This window comes from Schistocerca serialis, chromosome 8, assembly GCF_023864345.2.
Source record: "Schistocerca serialis cubense isolate TAMUIC-IGC-003099 chromosome 8, iqSchSeri2.2, whole genome shotgun sequence".
In the NCBI taxonomy this organism is placed as follows: Eukaryota; Metazoa; Arthropoda; class Insecta; order Orthoptera; family Acrididae; genus Schistocerca; species Schistocerca serialis.
Genome location: NC_064645.1, coordinates 572,740,675 through 572,762,829, shown reverse-complemented (window position 1 = coordinate 572,762,829; position 22,155 = coordinate 572,740,675). Strand labels below are relative to the sequence as shown.

The following is a 22,155-nucleotide window of genomic DNA, read 5'->3' as shown; positions in this document are numbered from 1 at the left end:
GGAGGGAATTATATTTTTGTTCATATAGATGTTGTCAAATGACTGTATTCCCTTTGCACCTTGTTGGAGGTAATAAGTCAGGTGAAAAAGCCTCGGCAATTAACATTTCCAACGTTGACCTACCTCCAGGCGGGCCACTTACTTGCATTGAATTGACCACTTTAATTCAACAACTTTCCCCCTTCTCTCTCGTTTGGGGACTTCAGTTCACACCACCTCCTATGTGGGAGTTCCACTTCGTCTGGTAGGAGCCTTCTGATTGATCAACTTCTCACGTACTACACTCATGCTCATAAATTAAAGATAATGCTGATACATCGTGAAACAACACTCTGGTGGGCTGTTTTGCGGGTTTAAATCTCCTCGGGGTATGACCATGCGGTGCATTTGACCTGCGGTCGTCGCACAATGGTGCTGGCGGAGTCCATATGTGCAGCGGTGTGTTTGTGCGTGTTAGAGTACGGTGCAGCGAGTAAGTGTGCAGATGTTTTCAGACGTGCTAATGGTGACTGTGTGTTGAAAATGGCTCAAAGAACATGTATTGTTGACATTATGAGGGGTAGAATACTAGGGAAACTGGAGGCTGGTCAAACACAGCACTTCATGAAGTGGGGCCGGGTTCGTTCCTCAGCTAAGTAACGTAGCTTGACATGGTACCATGGTACTTTAGCTTTTTATGTTTGACCATGCCGTATTCTGGCATGTATTAGTTTATTTTATGCTTCTGAAGAAGGCTAGATTACTCTAGCTGAAACCTGGGTAAAGACTAGTAACTTTTCGCAACTGAGGCGGATCTTTGAGGTATTAATTTATCACAGTTTATGACATGGCTGCAATGTGTTAAAAATTCTTAGTCTTCTGGAAATATTTTGTGTCAGAATTGTGCAACTTTGACTTATTAAACAAATAGTTCTGTAATACTCACACTATATATTGCACACCAGGTGGAAATGTTTGTCACAGCTGGCTCTCCTGAGTATCTCAATTATTTTGAGGGAATGTTATCTACTTCTATTTACTTGGGCCATTCACTGCTCTGTCAAAGTCTTCATGCAGTACCATATCCCCCATGTCCATTCACTGCTCCGTCAGTCTTCTTGCAGTACCATATCTCCCATGTCATCCTCATTTACTTTATCTTCCATTTCTATTATATTGTCTTCAAGTTGATATTGCTGATATATGTGTTAAAAGTAGCTTTTTGGCTTTTAAATTGCCTCTTAGCAGCACTGGAATTTCAGCTCTGGAGGTGAGCCTGGCCAGCCATTCTGTCTCCTTGTGTTTCCATGTTAAGACTGATTTTTTGCCATGGTTCCATTCTGGGACTCATGATGCACAGGATTTTTCCTGTACCAATCTGTTGTTAATATTGCTGTCCAGCTATTTGAATTGAGGTTTTTCATGGCATCTTTAAACAATTTATGGTATATGCCAGGAAGGGTTATGTCCTGCCCCATCTTTTTGTAGGCTGAGATCTTGCTCCATCTCTAACAACTCGATGATCAGTGGGGCCTTAAATCCCAATTTTCCTTTTCACTGTCCTGTTCAGTGTAATGTTAACCTCCATCTTGGCTTGATGAGACCTTTGCCTGTCCTCTATTTCATTTCCAGTAGTTCAGTCCCCTGTCACCCCTCCAGCTATTAGATACGGTAACTTTCTTTTCTTATTTCTGGCTTAAAACAAACTGTGACGACAAATGTTAACTCCATTAAATCCATTAATAATTTGGGTCGTGTATGGCTTTAATATAATGGTATCTAATATGTCCTGTGGGACTATGGTATTTGTGGTTAGATAATAATTATTACTTTTTTTATAAAATATTCTTAGTGTAATACTTTCCCATATTTGTTATTTAGATGTTTAGAACAAATCACCAAATATAACATCTCTTAGTTAGGTGGCAAGAACACACTTTTTTAGCTTCAAAATAACATTATGTAGCATCGAATAGTAACAGTTCTGTAATATGCATCTAGCTGTCCTAGCAGTATATCTGTTTTACAGTCATCAGTGCATAGACAATTGCACAAAAAGAAATGATTTCATTATTTAAAAATGTAAAAATGGAATTCCTATTTTTAAAATTGATGTGCTTCTGTCTCTATTGTAATTGCTTGATCCTAAATTGTTTTTAAATTATTGAAAAATTAGAGCAAGTACAAAGAAATTAAAAGAGCATTGGTGGTAATATTAATATGATGGATATTGAACATGGGTTAATGGACTTGTTTTCTTTTCATTTATCAAAATCAATACACTAGTTGGCTTGGCATGGTGTTGAGCCAAAACAAGTGTCTTAGCTATCCCACTTTGTGAACTAAGATCAGAGCTTGTGCTACTTGGGACAGCACTTTTCAAACTAACAAATGTAAACATACTTGTTTCTCTTCAAGCATTGTCTTCTACTTATCATCAAAAATCTTGCAGTATGAATCTACATAATATTCTGCCAATCATACTCAAACACATCATCTGGCTGGAGAATTTAAATGTGCTCCTTTGTTCTCTTCGAATGTATTAATATACTTGGGGTGTTCAAAAGTGATGGGCACTACAATGTTTTTGTGTTGACAGGAACCATTTACAGTTCAAACAACTACAGATTATATTATATGCACTCGCTGCCAGCATCTGTGCACCTTTACCATCATTCTGGCAACTTTTATATATATCTAGAAAACCATTCTTTGTGGGTATCCCAGCGCCATTGGTGGACAACTGCAAGGAAGTTAAATATGGAGGCTGTGCCAGCACAGTGAACCCTAGTTCACACGTGGTGGCAATGGTCTGGTGACTTTGTTGTGTTGGAGCAGCACACAACAGTCCCATTTTCCATGGCGGTGTTATTGAATGCTTTGGCAGAGTTGGTGCAGTGAACTGCAGTGCTGATAGCTGTTAAGGATCGAATTGGGAGGGAACCAATCCAGCAGCATTATCCTAGAATATCTCCCAGTATGCATCCACTCCATAGACTGTTGTATATTTTCTGGAGTTTCATGGAAGAAGCACAACTCATCTATGGTGACCAGATGTGAAGAAGTCCGATGGATCTGCATTTTACTGTTGCACCAACTGATGGCATATTTCCACATGCTTCTGTTTCTGTACAGTGGTGGGGGAATGGGGTAACCATTGTCAATACACCTTCTTCATCTTCAAATCCTCATGGCTGTTGGTGTAGAGGGTTCCCCATAATAGACCAGTTTCCTTCCCTAGTTCATCAAGTGATTATTCATCATTGACATGCTGGGCGTTGTTCGGTGACATGCAGTTCTGGATGCCCAGTGCTTTTGCATTTTTCAGCATAGTCCCTCCCGTCTCTGAACTCTGATAACCAACGAAACGTGTATCTGCAATTTGGTGCTGTTTTCCCATTATACAGCTACTAACCTCTTGTGGTTCTCTGAAGCAATCACTCTTGCTCTCCAGAGAAATGACACTGTCCACTGTTGTGCTTGCTTGTCTGGTTCCGTGTTGTCTTACCAATGTTCACCAGCGTGCTCGCAAGCTGGAACAAGTGCTGCTGCAGTGCGCCACCTAAGGGAAGCAGCAGCACCATCTGGTAGTGTTAGACAGTACCACAGTCTATCTTCAAGAATACATCAACACACATGTAAAATTAGTACTTTGCAAGAGTTGTGGGGAGAGTGCCAACCAATATTGAACAAACTAAATAAATGCATACGGTATTACAAGTCACCAAATTGCAGTGGCTGGCTCCAAATTGGAATCGTGAAAAAACTTGAATAACACATTTCCTATGGACAGAGGAGCATCTTTTAATTCTTCACAATCATTATCATAACAGCAGAGCCTTTGTCATTAGTAGCCAGCTATTCTCTGATTGATGATGTTACCTACTGGCAGCTTCTGTGGTACAGGTTATTGCTAGTAGATAGCTCTACTGCTGCTCTGTCTCTCTGGAGCAGTGTAAGATAAATGCGACACAATAATTGTAACAGCAGTTAATTTACATTATAAGATATAAATTCTTACAAGTAATTTAATTAGTGACTTGACATTGAGAGGTGGAAATGTGTAGGAAGAAAACACTCACTTAAATCAGGAAGACAAAGTGGTATCCTCCATACTGTCTTCAACCAACCCCCATCCCGATCCCCTCTCCAAAATCTAATGAGTGCCTCATCCAGCAATTTTACAGGTCATGTTTGTTCAAAGTATACTGGCCTTCATATGACAACCATTCAGATTTCTCTGTTGGCAAGATGACATAAAGCTGTTGTACAATGACTGGGCATAGTCTTCTTCTTCTTCTTCTTCTTCTTCCTCCTCCTCCTCCTCCTCCTCCTCCTCCTGGTTCTTCTTTTTCTTTTTCTCCTTCTCACATATGACTGGCTGTTTCAGCTTCATACATTGCCACTTATTTGGTAGTTTCGGGCCTAACTGCTGCTTCATTGTGTGGCGTAGCATCATGCTTTTCACTGTGTAATTAGTTTTTGCACCTTTACATCCTCAGGTTATCCATATCTTTAGTGTCTGGTAATCTGTTAGTGATGTTAATATTGAAACTTCCTGGCAGATTAAAACTGTGTGTCAGACCGAGATTTGAACTCGGGACCTTTGCCTTTCGCGGGCAAGTGCTCTACCAGCTGAGCTACCCAAGCACGACTCACTCCCCGTCCTCACAACTTTAATTCTGCCAATACTTCGTCTCCTACCTTCCAAACTTCACAGAAGCTCTCCTGCGAACCTTGCAGAACTAGCACTCCTGGAAGAAAGGATATTGTGGAGACATGGCTTAGCCACATCCTGGGGGTTGTTTCTAGAATGAAATTTTCACTCTACAGCGGAGTGTGCACTAATATGAAACTTCCTGGCAGATTAAAACTGTGTGCCGGACCGGGACTTGAACTCGGGACCTTTGCCTTTCGCGGGCAAGTGCTCTACCAACTGAGCTACCCAACCACGACTCACGTCCCGTCCTCATGGCTTTAATTCCACCAGTACCTCGTCTCCTACCTTCCAAACTTCACAGAAGCTCTCCTGCGAACCTTCCAAACTTCACAGTAGCTCTCCTGCGAACCTTGCACTCCTGAAAGAAAGGATATTGCGGAGACACGGCTTAGCCACAGCCTGGAGGTTGTTTCTAGAATGAAATTTTCACTCTACAGTGGAGTGTGCACTGATATGAAACTTCGGGGCGTGAGTCGTGCTTGGGTAGCTCAGTTGGTAGAGCACTTGCCCGTGAAAGGCAAAGGTCCTGAGTTCGAGTCTCGGTCCGGCACACAGTTTTAATCTGCCAGGAAGTTTCATATCAGCGCACACTCCGCTGTAGAGTGAAAATTTCATTATTGATGTTAATATTAATACGCACCATCCAGCTTCCTCTTTTTCGTCTATGATGATTGATATAATTAGCTTCCAACAAGCAAGTACCTTATCTGTATTTGACCACATGTAATTGAGACATACTAAACTGGTCTGTGTATGTCATGTGAGAAATGTGTGACTCCACATGACAAAAATAAAATATATGTAAACGGAACAGATTTGATGTACCTCGATAATGTTATTTTAAAATATCTACACCTACATGGCTAATCTGTAGTTCACAGACCTGGCAGAGGATTCATTGAGCCACCTTCAAGCTGTTTTTGTACTATTCCACTCTTGAACCACATGAGAAAAACAAACAGTTAAATCTTTCCAAGCTAGCTCTGATTTCTCTTTATTTTATTACAATGATCATTTCTACTTATGTAGTTGGGGCTCCAACAAAATATTTTTGCTCCCGGAGGAGACATATATGAACATAGTTCGATTTGTCCACTAGCTGAAAAATTTGCTAAATACATTGAAGCTATTTTAGCAAAAGATTGAGGAACAGCTGAATGGTTGGGAAGAAACTGTGAGACAGTATGGAAGAATCTCACATTTATGTAAACAATTGTGAGATTCTTGTTTTAACTAGAAAGAAAAATATTCCACCTAGTGGAATAAGAACTGGAGATGAACAGTTGTAGAAGGTGGGAAGTGTGAGAGACGAAATTGGAAGAAATGAGAAAGAGATCAGTGAACATGACAGAGAGAAGCAGTCGTGCAAAGTATTAGGAGCCTGGTTTGGAGTAAAGAGTACACAAAAGAAGAAGAAGAAGAAGAAGAAGAAGAAGAAGAAGAAAAGTAAGTAGTATTCTACATCCCAGAACTGACATACGCATTTGAGATGTGGGTAATGGAGAAAAGGGGAGGTAAGCAGATTAGAGGCATGTGAAATGAAGTGCCTCAGAAGTAGGATGGGAATAACAAGAAATATAGGACAAGTAATGATAGGCCAAGGGAAATAGTGAAAGAGAAACCCTTGCAGAAGAGGATATAAAATAGTCTGAGATGGCATGGGCACTTAAAAAGAATGGAAAACAAGAGGATTCCCAAGAAGATACGTGAAATGGAGATGCAGAGAAACTGACCAAGAGGAAGACCAAGGGATAGATGGGTGATAGGGGTGGAGGAGTGTTTTGAAAAAGGAAGGCGAGGACTGGACCAGAGCAAACACAAAACGATGGTGAGAATACACAACTAGGAGGCCAGCCTAGGGCTGGAAACTGTTTATGCTTATTATTGTTGTTACTATTATTATTATTATTATTATTATTATTATTATTTAAACCATACTGAGATGCCCTGGGTGGAATATGATAATGGAAGGAGAAAGCTGACCAGTCACCAGATAGTTGAAGTGTCAGGAACGTGAATAAAATTGTTACTAAAACCATGGGTGCACGCACATTTGCCTACACATAGGCATGCGAATGCCAGGATAATGCTGCCAGCTGGGCCATGGCATGCTTTTTGTGTGCCCGAAAGCGTAGCAGTGATTTCAATGTTTTTTATGTGCCTTTCGCCACACCATTGTCTTAACTACAAGATGAGTGATTACTTTTACTCCTTCCGATGCCTTAAATGTATTTCAGTGATCCTTGATGTTTATGACAGTTAGAAAAGTTGATGATGAGCCGTTGTGCTTTGAATTTGCCAATCTTACCATAATTTGAGCTTCATATTAACTCATTTGCCATTGAATAATGAGAAAGCAATGTGGCCTACACACATTGTATGTTGATTTAAAGATACACAAATAAGTCTCCTCATATAATTCTATAGCAGTTCTTGAATGGAAAATGATTAGTTTCTTCCAAAGCTTTTTACACTTCCTACTTTGTGTGTCCCTTGATAACTTAGTCTGTCTGGTACACAGAAATTATTTCATTTTTCTTATATTACTCTGTGTAAGTGGTTTTGTTACCCTGTCTGTTATAACATTGCTGGACATCCAGGAACTGTACAAAAATATGGAAACACAAAAAACATTACACATTATCATGCTTAATACAGTGTAGGAAACCCGTTGGGCTCCAAAACAGCTTCCATTTGTCTTGGAATTGGTAAATACAGATCCTGTGTGGTTTTCAAGGGAATACTATACAGTTCTTCACAAATAACAAAATAATTAGCAACCAGTTGCATAAAATAAATTTAATTTCTTTGCTAGTGCTGGGCACTTAGTGCTCTTCTTCAGAAGGTTATCGTATTATTTGTGAGAGTTATCAATAAAATGTCATGTTCATGGGGTTCGTAGTGTAAGTGCAAAATTAGTATAAAGAAGCTTCTTTCTTCCAGTGCCCCATAGTCAAGGTTTTATGGCTTCGGCACTGTGTTTTCCTGTTATGGGCTTTTGCATCACGGACGAGTGGTTTTGGAACGGGGTTTGCGAGAGTGACATTCAGTTCTGCAATGACTTTTGCAGCAGTCATCCTCGTATTTTTCTTCACAATCCTCTTCAGTAAGTGTCTGTCACACTCACTCAGCACACACTTTGATCTTTGTTGTGGCTTGGTGGAGGATGATGATCTGCTTTCCCTGTATGCATAATAAATCTTCATTACAGTGCTTTTTCAAACATCAAACACTTCGGCTTCCTTAAACCCACCATATTAGTACCAACAATTCGCCCAAGTTCGCATTCACTTAGCACTGACATAATACACTCACAACTACATAGAACACTGTTCCAACCATGACTGACACTTGGAACATATTGAGGACTTAACACAGATACACTAGTAGAACCTGCAGGCTTGGCTAGCATCTTCACTTATGTTCAAGTATGCATTTTGCATGGTGTTTCCATGTTTTTGTCCAACCACTATATATTAAATTCGCTTATTCATTTTAAAAAGACTTTGTATCATTGCAGAATTAATGTATGGTGTGAATTTTTAAATTGTGTGTGACAATTCTACAACTATTGCCAGTAATAACGAACTGTTTTATTCTCAATAACTTGTAAATGTTACATGTTTTCTGTTTTACACATCAATTACATGATGTGATTGTTCATGGATTTTTGTTTTACAGTGTGGATTTTTTGTTTACAGAGTGGATCTTCGGCCCACATTCCGTGTCCATTCTGCAGTGGACGTGTCGAAAACTTGGATAAGCTGGACAAACACATTTTAATATCTCACGCAGAAGAATCAAAGCAAACTGGTACCGAATATGAGTTTATTGATGTTGTAGGAACACCAGATCTTAAGCCTGTATTTTCAGAGAATAGCAATGGCCAAAAGGAAAAGGATCCACAGAAATTGACAGTGAGTCAGCCTGAGACCCAACAGTCTTTCGCTACAAATGTGTCAGAACTTTATCCTCATAAAATGGATCGAAGACAAAAGACTACCGAGTACATTCTGCCAGATACTGTTTATGAAGATTTTGCAGATGGGGTTAATAGCGTAAAAACATTCAACAGTGTACCTACTAAGGATGGGTCAGATCCATTACAAAACTTAATAACCGTCTCATGTGGTGAAAACAGCCTCCTGGAAGAACTTGTGCCAGAGAAAGAGAAAGACCCTCCAAGCATAAGGTCATCAGATTGTCAAAGTAATAATGGTGAGATAGTTGGTGCTGAAGTTGAAGAATCTAACCCAAGTCATATGAGTGCACAAGAGAATATTTCAGAGAAAGGATTTAATGTACACAGTAGTGAGACTGTAATTGTCAATGTGGATCCAAATGATATCACGGAAGCAGAAGGAATTTCAACCATCAGACTATCATTAAACATTTCAGATGTTACAGAATTGGAGAAAGGAATTCAGGTGACTCAGCACAATGTAAATTCAATGCCATCTAGTGAAGAGTCAGCTGTCATGAAAGTAAATACAAAAACATCAAATGAAGAAGAGATACCACTCACATCGACTGCAGTGTCTGGCTGTGATGTTCCTGTTATACAGACAAACACACTGAACATAAAAAACTTGGATAAATCAGATTCTGTTTTCAGTTGCAATGCTAATGTAACAGATGTCATTCGTGGAGTGATCAGTGTAAGTGACCTCTGTAGTGGAAATAACAAACAGGAAGTTCTTACAAAGTCAGATGGAGACGCGAACTGTTTTAACATTTCAAATATTTCGAATGACAACACAAATGTTACTTGTAATGATACAATATGTGCAGATGATCTGGATAACAGCAGTAAAACATGGCAGAAAACTGGCAGCAGTTGTCTGAGGCATATTCAGCCAAAGATGTTAATGCTATCTGATAGCTGTGATAAAGAAATAATAAAACCACTGTCCAATATTAATAAGCTGGGTGAAACCATTACATATACTAGTGAGCAGCCAGGATCTCATGTTGCACCAAGTCAGCAAGATTTATTTACATGTCCTCTGCCTAGTTCTCAGGGATTACGTCATATTAAAAATGTAACAAACACTGGATCATCTCCAAATGTCCAACAGAGTCTGGCATGTAGAGATGAAGACGATATTGATATTGATCTGCTGTCATATTCGGCACTGAGCAGTGGCCACACTATTGTATACAGTGACCGTCAGTGGGGAAGTAAACACTCTGCAGTTTCATCAGGTTTGAGGAGCCCCCCTAATGAGAAGATTATTACAGATAAATCACGCTTAAAGACGTACAGCAAAAAGAATTCACTTTCCTCACTCACTGAACAAAGAAGGAATCAGAAATCACCTTGCTGTGCTGAGAGTCAAATACTTTTTAATAGACCATCAGCTGTGAATTTTGAAGAGGATGTATATATAAATAACAGCATTGAAGCAACTGTGGCAGCTGTCAGCACTTCGTAAGTACTGTTGAAACAAACAAGCAAGCATGCAAACAAGCAAGCATGCATGCATGCATGTGTAACCTGTGAATTACATTTGTGTATTACTTAGTGGCTGCACACATTTTGCTTGTATATCAAAATATTAGAGTTTTATTGGTTCACGATCTTTTACAAGAACTGGTAATTTACAGACATTCTTTGGAAGTTAATGCACTTCAAGTAAAGGATTTGCTTTATTTGTCTTTGAAATACATAATCATGTCCACATTTGGAGCCAGAGTTAAATTTTTGATTTTCTTAGATTCCTGTGAAGGATAGTACATTGGTCTAAAGTATTTAACAAAATTATGAATCAGCTAATGATTTACAAACCTGTGAGGTGTTCTGAGGCATTCCCTGCTCATTAGAAAATATGTAGTATGTGGTGTCATAAAAGAAAACCTTTGCAACTTCGTAATAATGCCAAGGAAACACCCTTCACCATACGGACGACATAAAACTGATTGGTAGATACCCAAGGCTGTGAGCAGAGCACCGTCATTCACTCATTTAACTGCCTTGTATTTCACCTAGAAATGAGCACATAAATCCATTTTATTGATGTGTAAGCTTCCTTAACATGAATGAGGAACATGAACACATTGTCCATTTCTGCTTCTGAAATGTCGCTTTCGTTTAGCTTGCACATGACTTTCAGTTGGTCACCTGATGTATTACTTGTGTGGAATTACTTCATAAAAATGAAAGCCTGACTTTATAAAAATGAAAATCTATAAAAACATTTTAGCTCTAATGATGTAACAGAAGTGGAAATCACATAACAAAATTAATATTTTTATAAAGTCTACTGTAATTTCGGGAAGCAAAGACCACATATAACAGAAGAGCTCTGCCAAAAGTTGGAAGACTGTCCAGAAGTATAGGAGGCTTCAGTGTTTACAGAGGAAGAAAAATAGTTGAAGTTCATGTTGTGCTCTTTTCTGACAAAAAATTTGCAGTATTTTATTTCAAGAAATGAATCTAGTACTTTGGTGTGAAAGTTGAACAATGTTTTGGATGTTATCACCATTACATAAGAGCAATAAGGTGAAAACAAAGTTCCTGTTTGGATGTAACATGTATTGTGCTGAATACTGACCTTGAAATTGAGGAATACTTCTTGCTAGAAAAGTATGTAGACCCATTTTTAATTTTGTCACAGGTTTATGCTTCCATTGATTCATTTTCTTGCAGCATAAGTGTTTTGGTGTTAATGAAAAACTGCTAATTACACAGGTATGATTCTAAGGCAAAGAATTCTTGATCCCCATGCTTGGAAGATAAATCTTTATATGTGATTTTACATAAAACAAACTTTGGAAGAAGAAGAAGAAGAAGAAGATAAAGGAAGTAGTATGTAGTGTACACAGTTGAGTAACATGGTACGGTGAAAGGCACTCCGATTATTTTGAGAAACTCTAGTGCAGAATATTAAACTTTGTATGCTTACAAAGCCTTTCATCTTCGATCTCAAAAAGTTTCAGTTTATTGTGGACATATTTCAGTTATGTTGGAAATCTGCAGAGGGAACCTATAGAACGTTCCGCACAGTGGTTAAGCATATGTTACACGTGTGAAAACTGTTTTTATGCTTAATGAATATTGAGTGAATGCTGCCATTCCTTGTGAACAACTCCATTGTATTACCTGCAAATTCCGTAATTCATTGCATGCGCAGAGATGGCCAAGAGAGGATTCCAAGATTCTTCAACAATAGCCTGAACATATAATTTTTATTTTGGCTGGAGCCAAAGCCAAGGTAAATTTTTTGAATGATGCTACCTCCATTTCACTGTAACAATTTTTATTTTATTGTTATACACTGAAGAGCCAAAGAAACTGCTACACCTGCCTAATATCGTGTAGGTCCCCTGCGAACACGCAGAAGTGCTGCAGCACGACATGGCATGAACTCTGGTAATGTCTGAAGTAGTGCTGGAGGGAATTGACACCATGAATCCTGCAGGGCTGTCTGCAAATTCATACGAATATGAGGGGGTGGAGATCCTTCTGAACAGCATATTGAAAGGCACCCCAGACATGCTCAATAATTTTCATGTCTGGGGAGTTTGATAGCCAATGGAAGTGGTTGAACTCAGAAGAGTGTTCCTGGAGCCACTCTGTAACAATTCTGGACAGGGGTGTTGCATTGTCCTGCTGGAATGGCCCAAGTCCGTTGGAATGCACAATGGACATGAATGGATGCAGGTTATCAGATAGGATGCTTACACACTTCACCTGTCAAGAGTCATATCTAGACGTATCAGCGGTCCCACATCACTCCAAGTGCACACGCCCCACATCATTACAGAGTCTCCACCAGCTTGAACAGTCCCCTGCTGGCATGCACGGTCCATGGATTCATGAAGTTGTCTCCAGACCTGTACACATCCATCTGCTTGATACAATTTGAAATGAAACTCGTCTGACTAGGCAACATGTTTCCAGTCATCAACAGTCCACTGCCAGTGTTGATGGACCAAGGTGAGGTGTAAAGCTTTGTGTCATGCAGTCATCAAGGGTACAGGAATGGGCCTTTGGCTCTGAAAGCCCATATCAGTTATGTTTTGTTGAGTGGTTCACATGCTGACACTTGTTGATGGCCCAGCATTGGAATCTGCTGCCATTTGCTGAAGTGTTGCAATTCTGTCACGTTGAATGACTCTCTGCAATCATCATTGGTCCCTTTTCTTACAGGATCTTTTTCCGGCTGCAGCGATGTCTTAGATTTGATATTTTACTGGATCCTTAATATTCACAGTACACTCACGAAATGGTTGTACGGGAAAATCCTCACTTCATCGCTATCTCGGAGATGCTGTCGTATCGCTCGTGCGCCGACTATAGCATCACATTCAAACTCACTTAAATCTTGATAACCTGCCATTATAGCAGCAGTAATTGATCTAACAACTGCGCCAAACAGTTGTTATCTTATATAAGCATTGCCAACTGCAGTGCCGTTTTCTGCCTGTTTAAATATCTCTGTATTTGAATATGCATGCCTATACCAGTTTCTTTTGCACTTCAGTGTATGATCCATGCTTCCATCTTAGCCTATTTTCAAGTACAAAAACTTATTTATATATCAAAACAGACTGGTGTGAAATAAAAGGCTTTGTCGAGAAAACATATCTGATCATGTAGGCCAGATCTGTCATTAGTAAAAGTGAGAACATCTCTAAAATGCTGAAATACATTGTGACATCAAACAGTGGAAAATCCAGGATGGAATGTAACAATATTATGAAAAGGAAAGCTGCTACTCACCATATAGCGGAGATGCTAAGTCGCAGATAGGCACAATGAAAAGACTATCACAAATAAATAAAGCTTTCGGCCACTACACACGTGTGTGTGTGTGTGTGTGTGTGTGTATTGTTGACAAAGGCCTTAATGGCCAAAAGCTTTATTCATTTGTGACAGTCTTTTTGTTGTGCCTATCTGCAACTCAGCATCTGCTATATGGTTAGTAGCAACTTTCCTTTTCGTAATGTTGTTAAATCTATTGCAGACTTTTATTTCTTTATCCTATAGCACAGCTGTTTATGAAACCGCTGAGTTATGCTTTTTTGACAAGAATTTGTATTTCACCCCAGTCTGATGTCTTTGGATATATAAATAAGTTTTTGTACTTGAAAATGGCCTAAGGCCAAAATATGTATAGTATAGCAATAAAATAAAAATTGTTACTGTCAAATGGTGGCAGCATCATTAAAAAAATTAAAAAAGCCTAAACATAGTGTATGAAATAACATCACAGCTCATTGTAGAAGCATTTTATTGAATTTTAAGTGTATTTTGTGAGTAGACACTATTATTTGTTAATATAAAACCATAGGCAAAGTAAACATCATTTTATATTTCAGTCTCTGTCGAGAGTATCTGAAGAGATAGGTGATTAGGTGGACAGTTCATAAAGCAACTTCTAAATAAATGGTGACTATTGCACAATAAATGTAAATCTAAGGAAAGGGCTACAAATAGAGAAAAACTCTGTGAAAAGGGCAGCAGAATTTTATCAAAAATCTCTCACAAAACTCAAAGAAATTTTTGTTATGTGTGAAAGCTATTAGTGCCACCGAAATTAGTGTTGAGACACTCTTGATGACTTCAGAACTGAAATTGAGGGTAGCAAAGCAAAAACAAAAATATTGAACTCCCCTTTCATATGTTCCTTTACAGTGGAAAATCCAGGAGCACTGTCGTAGTTTAGTTCTTGTACCATGGCAAGAACAAGAGAGACATATGTTAGTGTCAGTGCTGTTGAGAAACAGGTACACTTGCTTGCTAAAAGTGAGCAGGCCCCAAGCTCCGGTGGAGTCCCTGTCAGATTCTACACAGAATTTGTAGTTGAGTTTGCACTTTTTCAGTCATAACTGACCATAGAGCCTCAAACTTCCCAGTTGTGTCACATCTGTATGCAAGGAAATTAGCACAAGTGATCCACAAAACTACCACACAATTTCGCTACCTTCTGTCTGTCATAAAATCTTAGAACATATTCTGAACTCAAACCAGAAGAGATATCTTGAACAGAATGACTTCTTATATGGCAGCTAGCTTACATTCCAAAAACATCAATAATGCAAAACCCAGTCTGGACTTTCCTTACATAACTTCCTGAAAGGCTCAGGTCAAGGTAACAAGATGCCGTATTTACTGATTTCTACAAAACATTTTACTCAGAACCACACAGACACTGTCTGAAAAAGCTTCACAAATATTCATTTGGAGCTTGATAAGATTTCAAAGTGTTGTAAAGCCTTGCGTCTTGCTTTAAATGTACAGAAATATAATTGTAGTATCCGATGACAACAATTTCAGTGAGTTGTAACTGGAATCAGTCAGCTCACATCTGGATGTTTGTGAGAAATGAAATAGAATGACCACATAGGCTCCATGGTAAATATGGGAGGTGGCAGACTGTGGTTCAAAAGGAGATTAGCTGCCAAATACACTCGTATGACCCATCCTAAAACATTGCTTAGGTGTGTGTAACAAACAAATAGTACTAATAGGGGATGCTGAATATGCGCAGAGCAGTGCAACATGAATGGGCACATGTTGGTTTGATCAGGAAGAGTGTGTCACAAAAATACTGACAAACCTGAACTGTAGACACTTTAAGATAAATGCCCACTAGTCAACAAAAGCTTACTTTATAAGTTTCAAGAACCAGCATTAAGCATCAGTCTAGAAATATGCTTCAAGCATATATGTATTGTTCCAGTAGGGGCCACAAAGACAAGATTAGACTAATTATGGAATGCCCAGAAGCACTTAAGTAGTCATTTGTTCCATACCATTGACCAGACTATCAGACCATCTTTGTGGTGATTGGATTGAAGAGTTTCTAGCAAACAGAACACAGCATGTCATTCTCAATGGAAATAAATATTCAGAGGTAAAGATAACTTAGGGCATACACTCAGGAAGTGTTAAATAGCATTATTTTTCACACTGTGTAGTAATTGCCTATTGGATAATGTCATGAGCTCCATGAAGCTTTTCAAGGATCATGCTGTTGTATACAGAGAAGTTCCAATGCTAGAAAATTGTAGTGAACTGCAGGAATACCTGCAGGGTCAGAACTTGGTGCAGAGTGCCAATTGGCTCTCAACATAAACAAATGTAACATATATAAAATAGGCAGAAAAACCCATTATTGTACGATTTATTGTTCTTTTTCCTCTTAATTATGTATGTAGTTTAATTTTTCCACAGTTAAGCATTAGTGATTGGGATACTGTGATGTGCCCGTGGCATGTAGCAGTCAAGTTCCACACACTCTACAATTTGAGCTGTGTAGTTGCATGTTAGTTAGATTGTCTCTGTGGTTGTATGGACTTTTTCTTACTTGTTTTTGCTTCCTTATAATGCAAGGGTTATGTCTTGTTTACTGTGTGTGCTATTCTGCTGGTGAACATCTGCAAATGGGTAACTGTTGCATCACTCTTTTGTTATGTGTTTTAATTTTTAGCATCTTAAAAGACAGTTTTGTTCTTTATCAGTCTATGAGTTAAGATGCTCACAGGTTATTCCAATATTCGTTTTGAGCTTTGTGACAGTTACAATTTATTTCAGTATAAAAGTTGACAGAAATTTTTAGTTTTTCCATGTTTCAGTTCTTATTTCCTCTTTCTCCTACATGACTTCACTCAAATATGATTTAGGTAGATGCTTCAGGAGTTTGTAAGGGAATCCCTGGAAGGATAGCAACATTATTTTCAAGGAACACAATGCAGAAAATGCAGGGAACTGGGATTTGAAGCTGACTGGAGAGTGATTCTACTGCTGACAGTGTACATTTTACATAAGGACCATGAAGATAAGAGAAATTAGCGCTCATACAGAGGCAAATAAAATGTCACTTTCCCTTGCTCTGTTTACGAGAGGGAGAGGAAAGGAAATGGCTAGGAAGGTACAAGGTACACTACACTATATGGCAGCTTGCAAAATACATATGAAATTTGATTGGATAGATAAAAAATCTACTCACCATGCGGCGGCAGAACACGCACATAAAAGATGGTTGTAATTGGCAAGCTTTTGAAGCCAGTGGCTTCTTCTTCAGGCAGAAGGGTTGAAGGGAAAGGAAGAGTGGCGAAGGAAAAGGACTGGAGAGGTCTAGGAGAAGGGGTAGATTTCAGGAAAGTTGCCGAGAACCGTGAATCAAGGGAGACTTATCGCACGGGATGAGAAGGAGAGTCTTTCATGGGATGAGAAGGAGAGTCTTTCCTTCTCATCCCGTGCGGTAAGTCTCCTCTGACTTGCGGATATTGGTGACTTTCCCAAAATCTACCCATTTTCCTAGATCTCTCCAGTCTCCTAGACCACCCCTCTCCCTTCCCATTCAACCCATCTGCCTGAAGGAGGAGCCAGTTACAACACATCTTTCATGTGTGTGTTCTGCTGCTGATTGGTGAGTAGATTTTCTATCCAATTAAATTATTTTGTCAATAATTCATTGTTTTCGTTAGAATACATACGTAGATGCATCTCAGTGGTTGCTCTAAATTTTCTGATATATCTATGAAGCAGAGGATGTTGTCCATGTATTCCACCAATACAGTATATTATATTTTCTGGGTACCATCTTCTGGAAAATTCTTTCTTCTGTTTTGTTCATGAAGGTATTTGCTAGCTTTTCTGAAATTAGTAATCCCATTGGCAATCCTTCTTCATGTAGACAGAATTCTTTATTGAATTCAAATAATTTTAGTTGGTAATGAAGTGTAGAAGTGTGCTTATCTCTGTTACGTGCTTTTATGGTCACAGTAAGTATCTAGCTCTTGTTCTATTATCTCTGTATGACTGGGATTGTGGAGTATGTTTATTATGTCAAACAGGAAGAATTTTGTAAACAAAAAAAAAAAAACCTTGAGTAATGATAAGAATTAGTACTGTTTATAGTAGTAAGTTAAAGCATGCAAACTGTTCATGGTCCTAGCAAACGAAGTTGTAAGGGGGGGAGGAAACATACTGTTACAGTGACCATGGAAGATACTTTACACTGAAATGAAGTGCATTTAGTCATTATGAGACTTCATTACAGTTGAAAAAAATAAATAAAAAATTATTAACCTATACAACTTGTTCATCTACAGCTGCAGAAAAAGGAGGCTGAAAAACAAAGAAGAAACATGAAAATAGAATGACGAAAGTAGTAATAAATTATCAGCCAGTAGGGAAAAGATAAGTAGGCTGCCAAGAGGAAATGGAAAGGACACACAGCAGCTAATTTCAGACAGGGCACCAAATAAGAGGACATAAGAGGCAAATGCCTAGCACTTGAAGAAAGAAGAAGAAGAAGAAGAAAATTCACTGCTGTGTGATTACATTATTGGTGACAAATCTCTGCAAATAGTAACTACTGTATAATACCTAGGAGTAACCATCTGAAGTGACCTAAAGTGGAACTACTACACAAAATAAATAGTAAGTTAAGCAGAGGCCAGGCTGAATTCATTAGGAGAATCTTAAGGAAATGTGATTCACCTTCAAAAGGAGTGGCTTACAAAACACTTGTTTGATCAATTCTTGAGCACTGTTGACCTGTGTGAGACACTGAACAAGTTGGATTAATAGAAGAAATAGAAAAGCTCCAATGATGAGCGGCACATTTCATCGAGGGATTTTTCAGTCAGTGCGGGAACATTATGGAGGTGCTCAACAAACTCCAGTGGCAGATTCGACAAGAGATGCATTAGGCATCAGGGAGAGGTTTACTGCAGAAATTTTGAGAACATAGGGCATGTGGATAGAGTTTATGTTAAATTTTGTGTTCAGTGAAAATGGACAATATATTACTTCATCCTATATACATTTTGCAAAATGACCACTATACGTCTTACTAAATGACCTTGATAAGGTTGAAATCTAACAGATTTTTCTTATTGGCATGTTTGCTTCCCATACACTGTTCATGAATGGAAGAGGAAAAGGGGGTGGGGTGGGGGGAGGTAATAGTGGCACCAGAAGTACCCTCCACCATAGGCCATAATCTGACTTGTGGAATATCGGTGTACATGTATAATTGCATTGCTGAACCTGAAAAGGAGTGTAAGGCTTATCATATCCTGATTTTAATTTTAAAAACCGACAGACTCAGTTGCAAAGTTTACCTAGATTTACCTAGGTTTCAGTCAGGATAACCCAACCTTCTTCAGAATAAAATTAACTACTGTTTGTCCATAGTGGACATCGTCAAGCTAAAGCTACAAATCCATAAATTATTGTCAGACTGTAAAAACTTATCTGAAACTGTCTCGGCCCCACTTCGTGTCCACGATGCGGCAGCCGCAAGTGCTGTACTAAAATGTCTCAATCAAAAAGTACAGATGTCAGGAAAACTCATTGTGACGAAATGGCTAACATATAACTACAGTATAACAGGATAGATAAAAAATCTATTCACCAAGTGGCGGCAGGAGAACACACACACACACACACACACACACACACACACACACACACAAGGATTTAATTATTACAAGCTTTCGGAGCCAGTGGCTCCTTGTGGCAGAAGAGATGAAGAGAAGGAAAAGGACTGGAGAAGTGTAACTACAGAATATGAATAGTTTTCCAGCTCATTTCAAGAAAATTAAGCCTTTGGCAGAGAGTAGGCCACAGTGCTTCTGCTTACAAGAAACTCATTGTAAGCCATCTGAAACACTTCAGGTACTAACTTCACAGTAAGAGTAATCTGCATTTAGAGAGAACTAAGGGAGAAATGAAAGTGTTTGTCCAGAACTCGTACTATTGCATGCTAGTGGCTGTCGCTACTAATCTTGAGACAGTAGCTGCAGGAATCTGCACATCATCTGAACCTGGATATAGGTACAGAGATCCTTGTAGCTTTCACCACATAATCCACTGGATTTAACTGAAGGCTTTACTGGTCACCTTCCCTGGCCACTTCTCCTCCTTGAAGACAAGAGTGCTCATCAAGTGCAATTTGGACCAGTTCAACTTCCCTGAGGGACCACGCGATCGAGATCTTTCTCCTAAGCATCATCATCTGCCTTCTGAAGTCTGGGAAACCAACACACTTTAGCACAGTACCAGAAATGTCCTCAGCCATTGCTTTATCATTTTATTTCTTCTGCCGTAGCCAGTAAGTTGCAGTGAGAAATAGCAGATGACTTCCATTTGTGTGATTGCTTTCCCATATGAAGTCTTGACATAGCACCATCCCGAAGGAGGTCACCAAAATTGATACCAAACAGAGAGAACTGGGCCACTGCAGCCAGCTAGCAGTATTGGAACAAAAATATAGTGTCCAGGTCTCGATGGATCATGTCACAAAGGTGATTCATTAGGCTGCACTATAAGTTTGTAAGTCGGTAAGTACAATTGGTGGTAGAAACAGTCTCATCTTCAAAAGCGATACTGCAAATGTCATTATCACAGTCACACCACATGAAAAGCAAGCTATTAATGGGCAAACACTCATACAGACTAATATCAAATGTGGCCTTGATGCTATACACCTTCGTCATCAAGAGTTGGCTGTAAAATGCCATTTGAATTTTAGTAAAGCAAATTCGAGGAGTAGACCATCCTTTGGCTAAGTGGGAGTTGGAACTTGTTTTGAGCCCGCAGTACAACACCAAGGCCAGATGGAGTTCATTATGAAATGTTAAATAATCTGAATATTACCTTGAAGGAATATATCTTGATCTTCTTTAACCAAATTTGGAATGAAGGTGAATACTCAGACTCATTTAGAGGAGCAACAATTGTGCTTTTCTTGAAAGCTAAAGAGAACTGCACAAACCCAGATAGCTAACAAAGTGTAATCCTTACCAGATGCGTTGGGAAGAGCACGTGATCAACTGCCACTTAGTAGAGGCCATTGAGTCTTTGAAGCTACTAAACTGAGCTCAGTGTGGTTTCAAAAGACATTACTGATTGTACTGGAGCTGGCAGTACAGAGGGTCTGTGTACACTCGCAGCAGTTAATAGGTGTATTTGCTTATATTAAAAAAAAGCCTATGATACAATCTGCTGGTATAACATCCTACAACAAGTAGATGTTTGGGGATTACACAGGAATGTCACAGTTATATTGCAATAATTCCTGTCTCAAGGACACTCCATATTTCAAGTTAGTAATGTTTGATGGACCAATATCCACGAGAGGACTGTGTTCATTAGGAGAGTGTGATGTGTCATACTTTTGGCTGTAGCATTTGACAGTATAGCATCAACAATAATGAGTTCAGTAAATTGTTACTTATTTGTGGATAGTTCTACAGTCTTCTGTTCAGGCTCCAGTCTACCAGTCACAGAGCACCAATTATAGATGACACTGAGGATACTGAAGATTTGGACAAAGGCCACAAGTTTTACATTAACCCGGAGAAAATAGATGTATTAGTTTCAACCACATGTGTCATGTCTCTGATGTGCTAACGTTATCACAGGGAGACACCATTCTCAACTTTAAGGAAACGATAAAACTTCTTGATCCCAAAACTGATGAGAAACTTAGCTGGTTGCTATACGTAAAAGAACTTAAAACTAAGAACATTGAAGGCTCTAAACATTTGAAGTGTATCAATGTAGGAACTTGGAATGCAGGCATGCCTTCCATATTAGTGTTTTATTAAGTCACAAAATAAGGCTGTTTGTACTTCTTGAGGAGACCGGTGACCTTCATCTCAGATTATATTGTAGAAGTCCATGTGATTGCCACATAGAATTTTATGAAAATTGATTGCTAGTTTTGGTACTGCATCCATCATTAGATCTAAAGTTTAAGTAGTGTCACATAGGCACATAGTCAGTACAATTTCTAGGTATGATGAAGGCTGCAAAGTCAAAACTGGTAACCAGTTTTAATAAAATACTATGTGACCAAGACATTGAGTTTCATAATGTGCTGGGTGGTTATAATTAAAGAGCAGCCATTCACAGACGTTCAGTGTGGACAATAGTAATACGGCAGCAATGATTGGCAGCCATTCTGATGCATTAATGTGGAACTGATTTGCACTGGAAAAAAAAGTTCCAGTTTTGGCCACCAGGTGCAAATCTAGTGCTGTGAATGCAAAATCGACATATAAAAATGTTTCCATATGTAATGGATTAGGAACAGGATGCAGGCAGAAAAGGTCAGACTAATATGAAAGGCATAATGTTGATTTTATTATTGACCATCATGTACACAATTTGTTCTGTGCGAGCACTGGAGACACTGTGAAATACTGCATCTTTAAAATTATATGATCAACAGTTACTTACAGCAGTTCCAGTGGAATTGGAGAAATGTATTCCTGTATACTGGCCTTCAGAACAGTTAGAGGCTGAACACATTCCTGCTAAATGCGTTTTTTATATATCCTCAGAGCCAAAAGTCACATGGATTCATATCAGGTGATCTTGCATGACATGCATCTGGAAAACCCCTGAAGATAACACGTTCTTGGAAGGTTGCATTTAGCAGATCTTTCACTATGCGAGCAACGTGAGATGGTGTCCCATCTTTCACGAA

At 38.9% G+C, this 22,155-nt stretch overlaps 1 protein-coding gene across 1 annotated transcript in view; it reads left to right on the top strand.

Moving 5' to 3' along the window:
• The window catches only part of LOC126417128 (uncharacterized), a 319,349-nt gene that overhangs the window by 75,795 nt on the left and 221,399 nt on the right, over positions 1–22,155 (top strand). Inside the window, exon 8 of the mRNA XM_050085024.1 lies at positions 8,401–10,130. Within this exon, the coding sequence (XP_049940981.1) occupies positions 8,401–10,130 (1,730 nt within the window). The remainder of the gene's footprint in view (positions 1–8,400; positions 10,131–22,155) is intronic.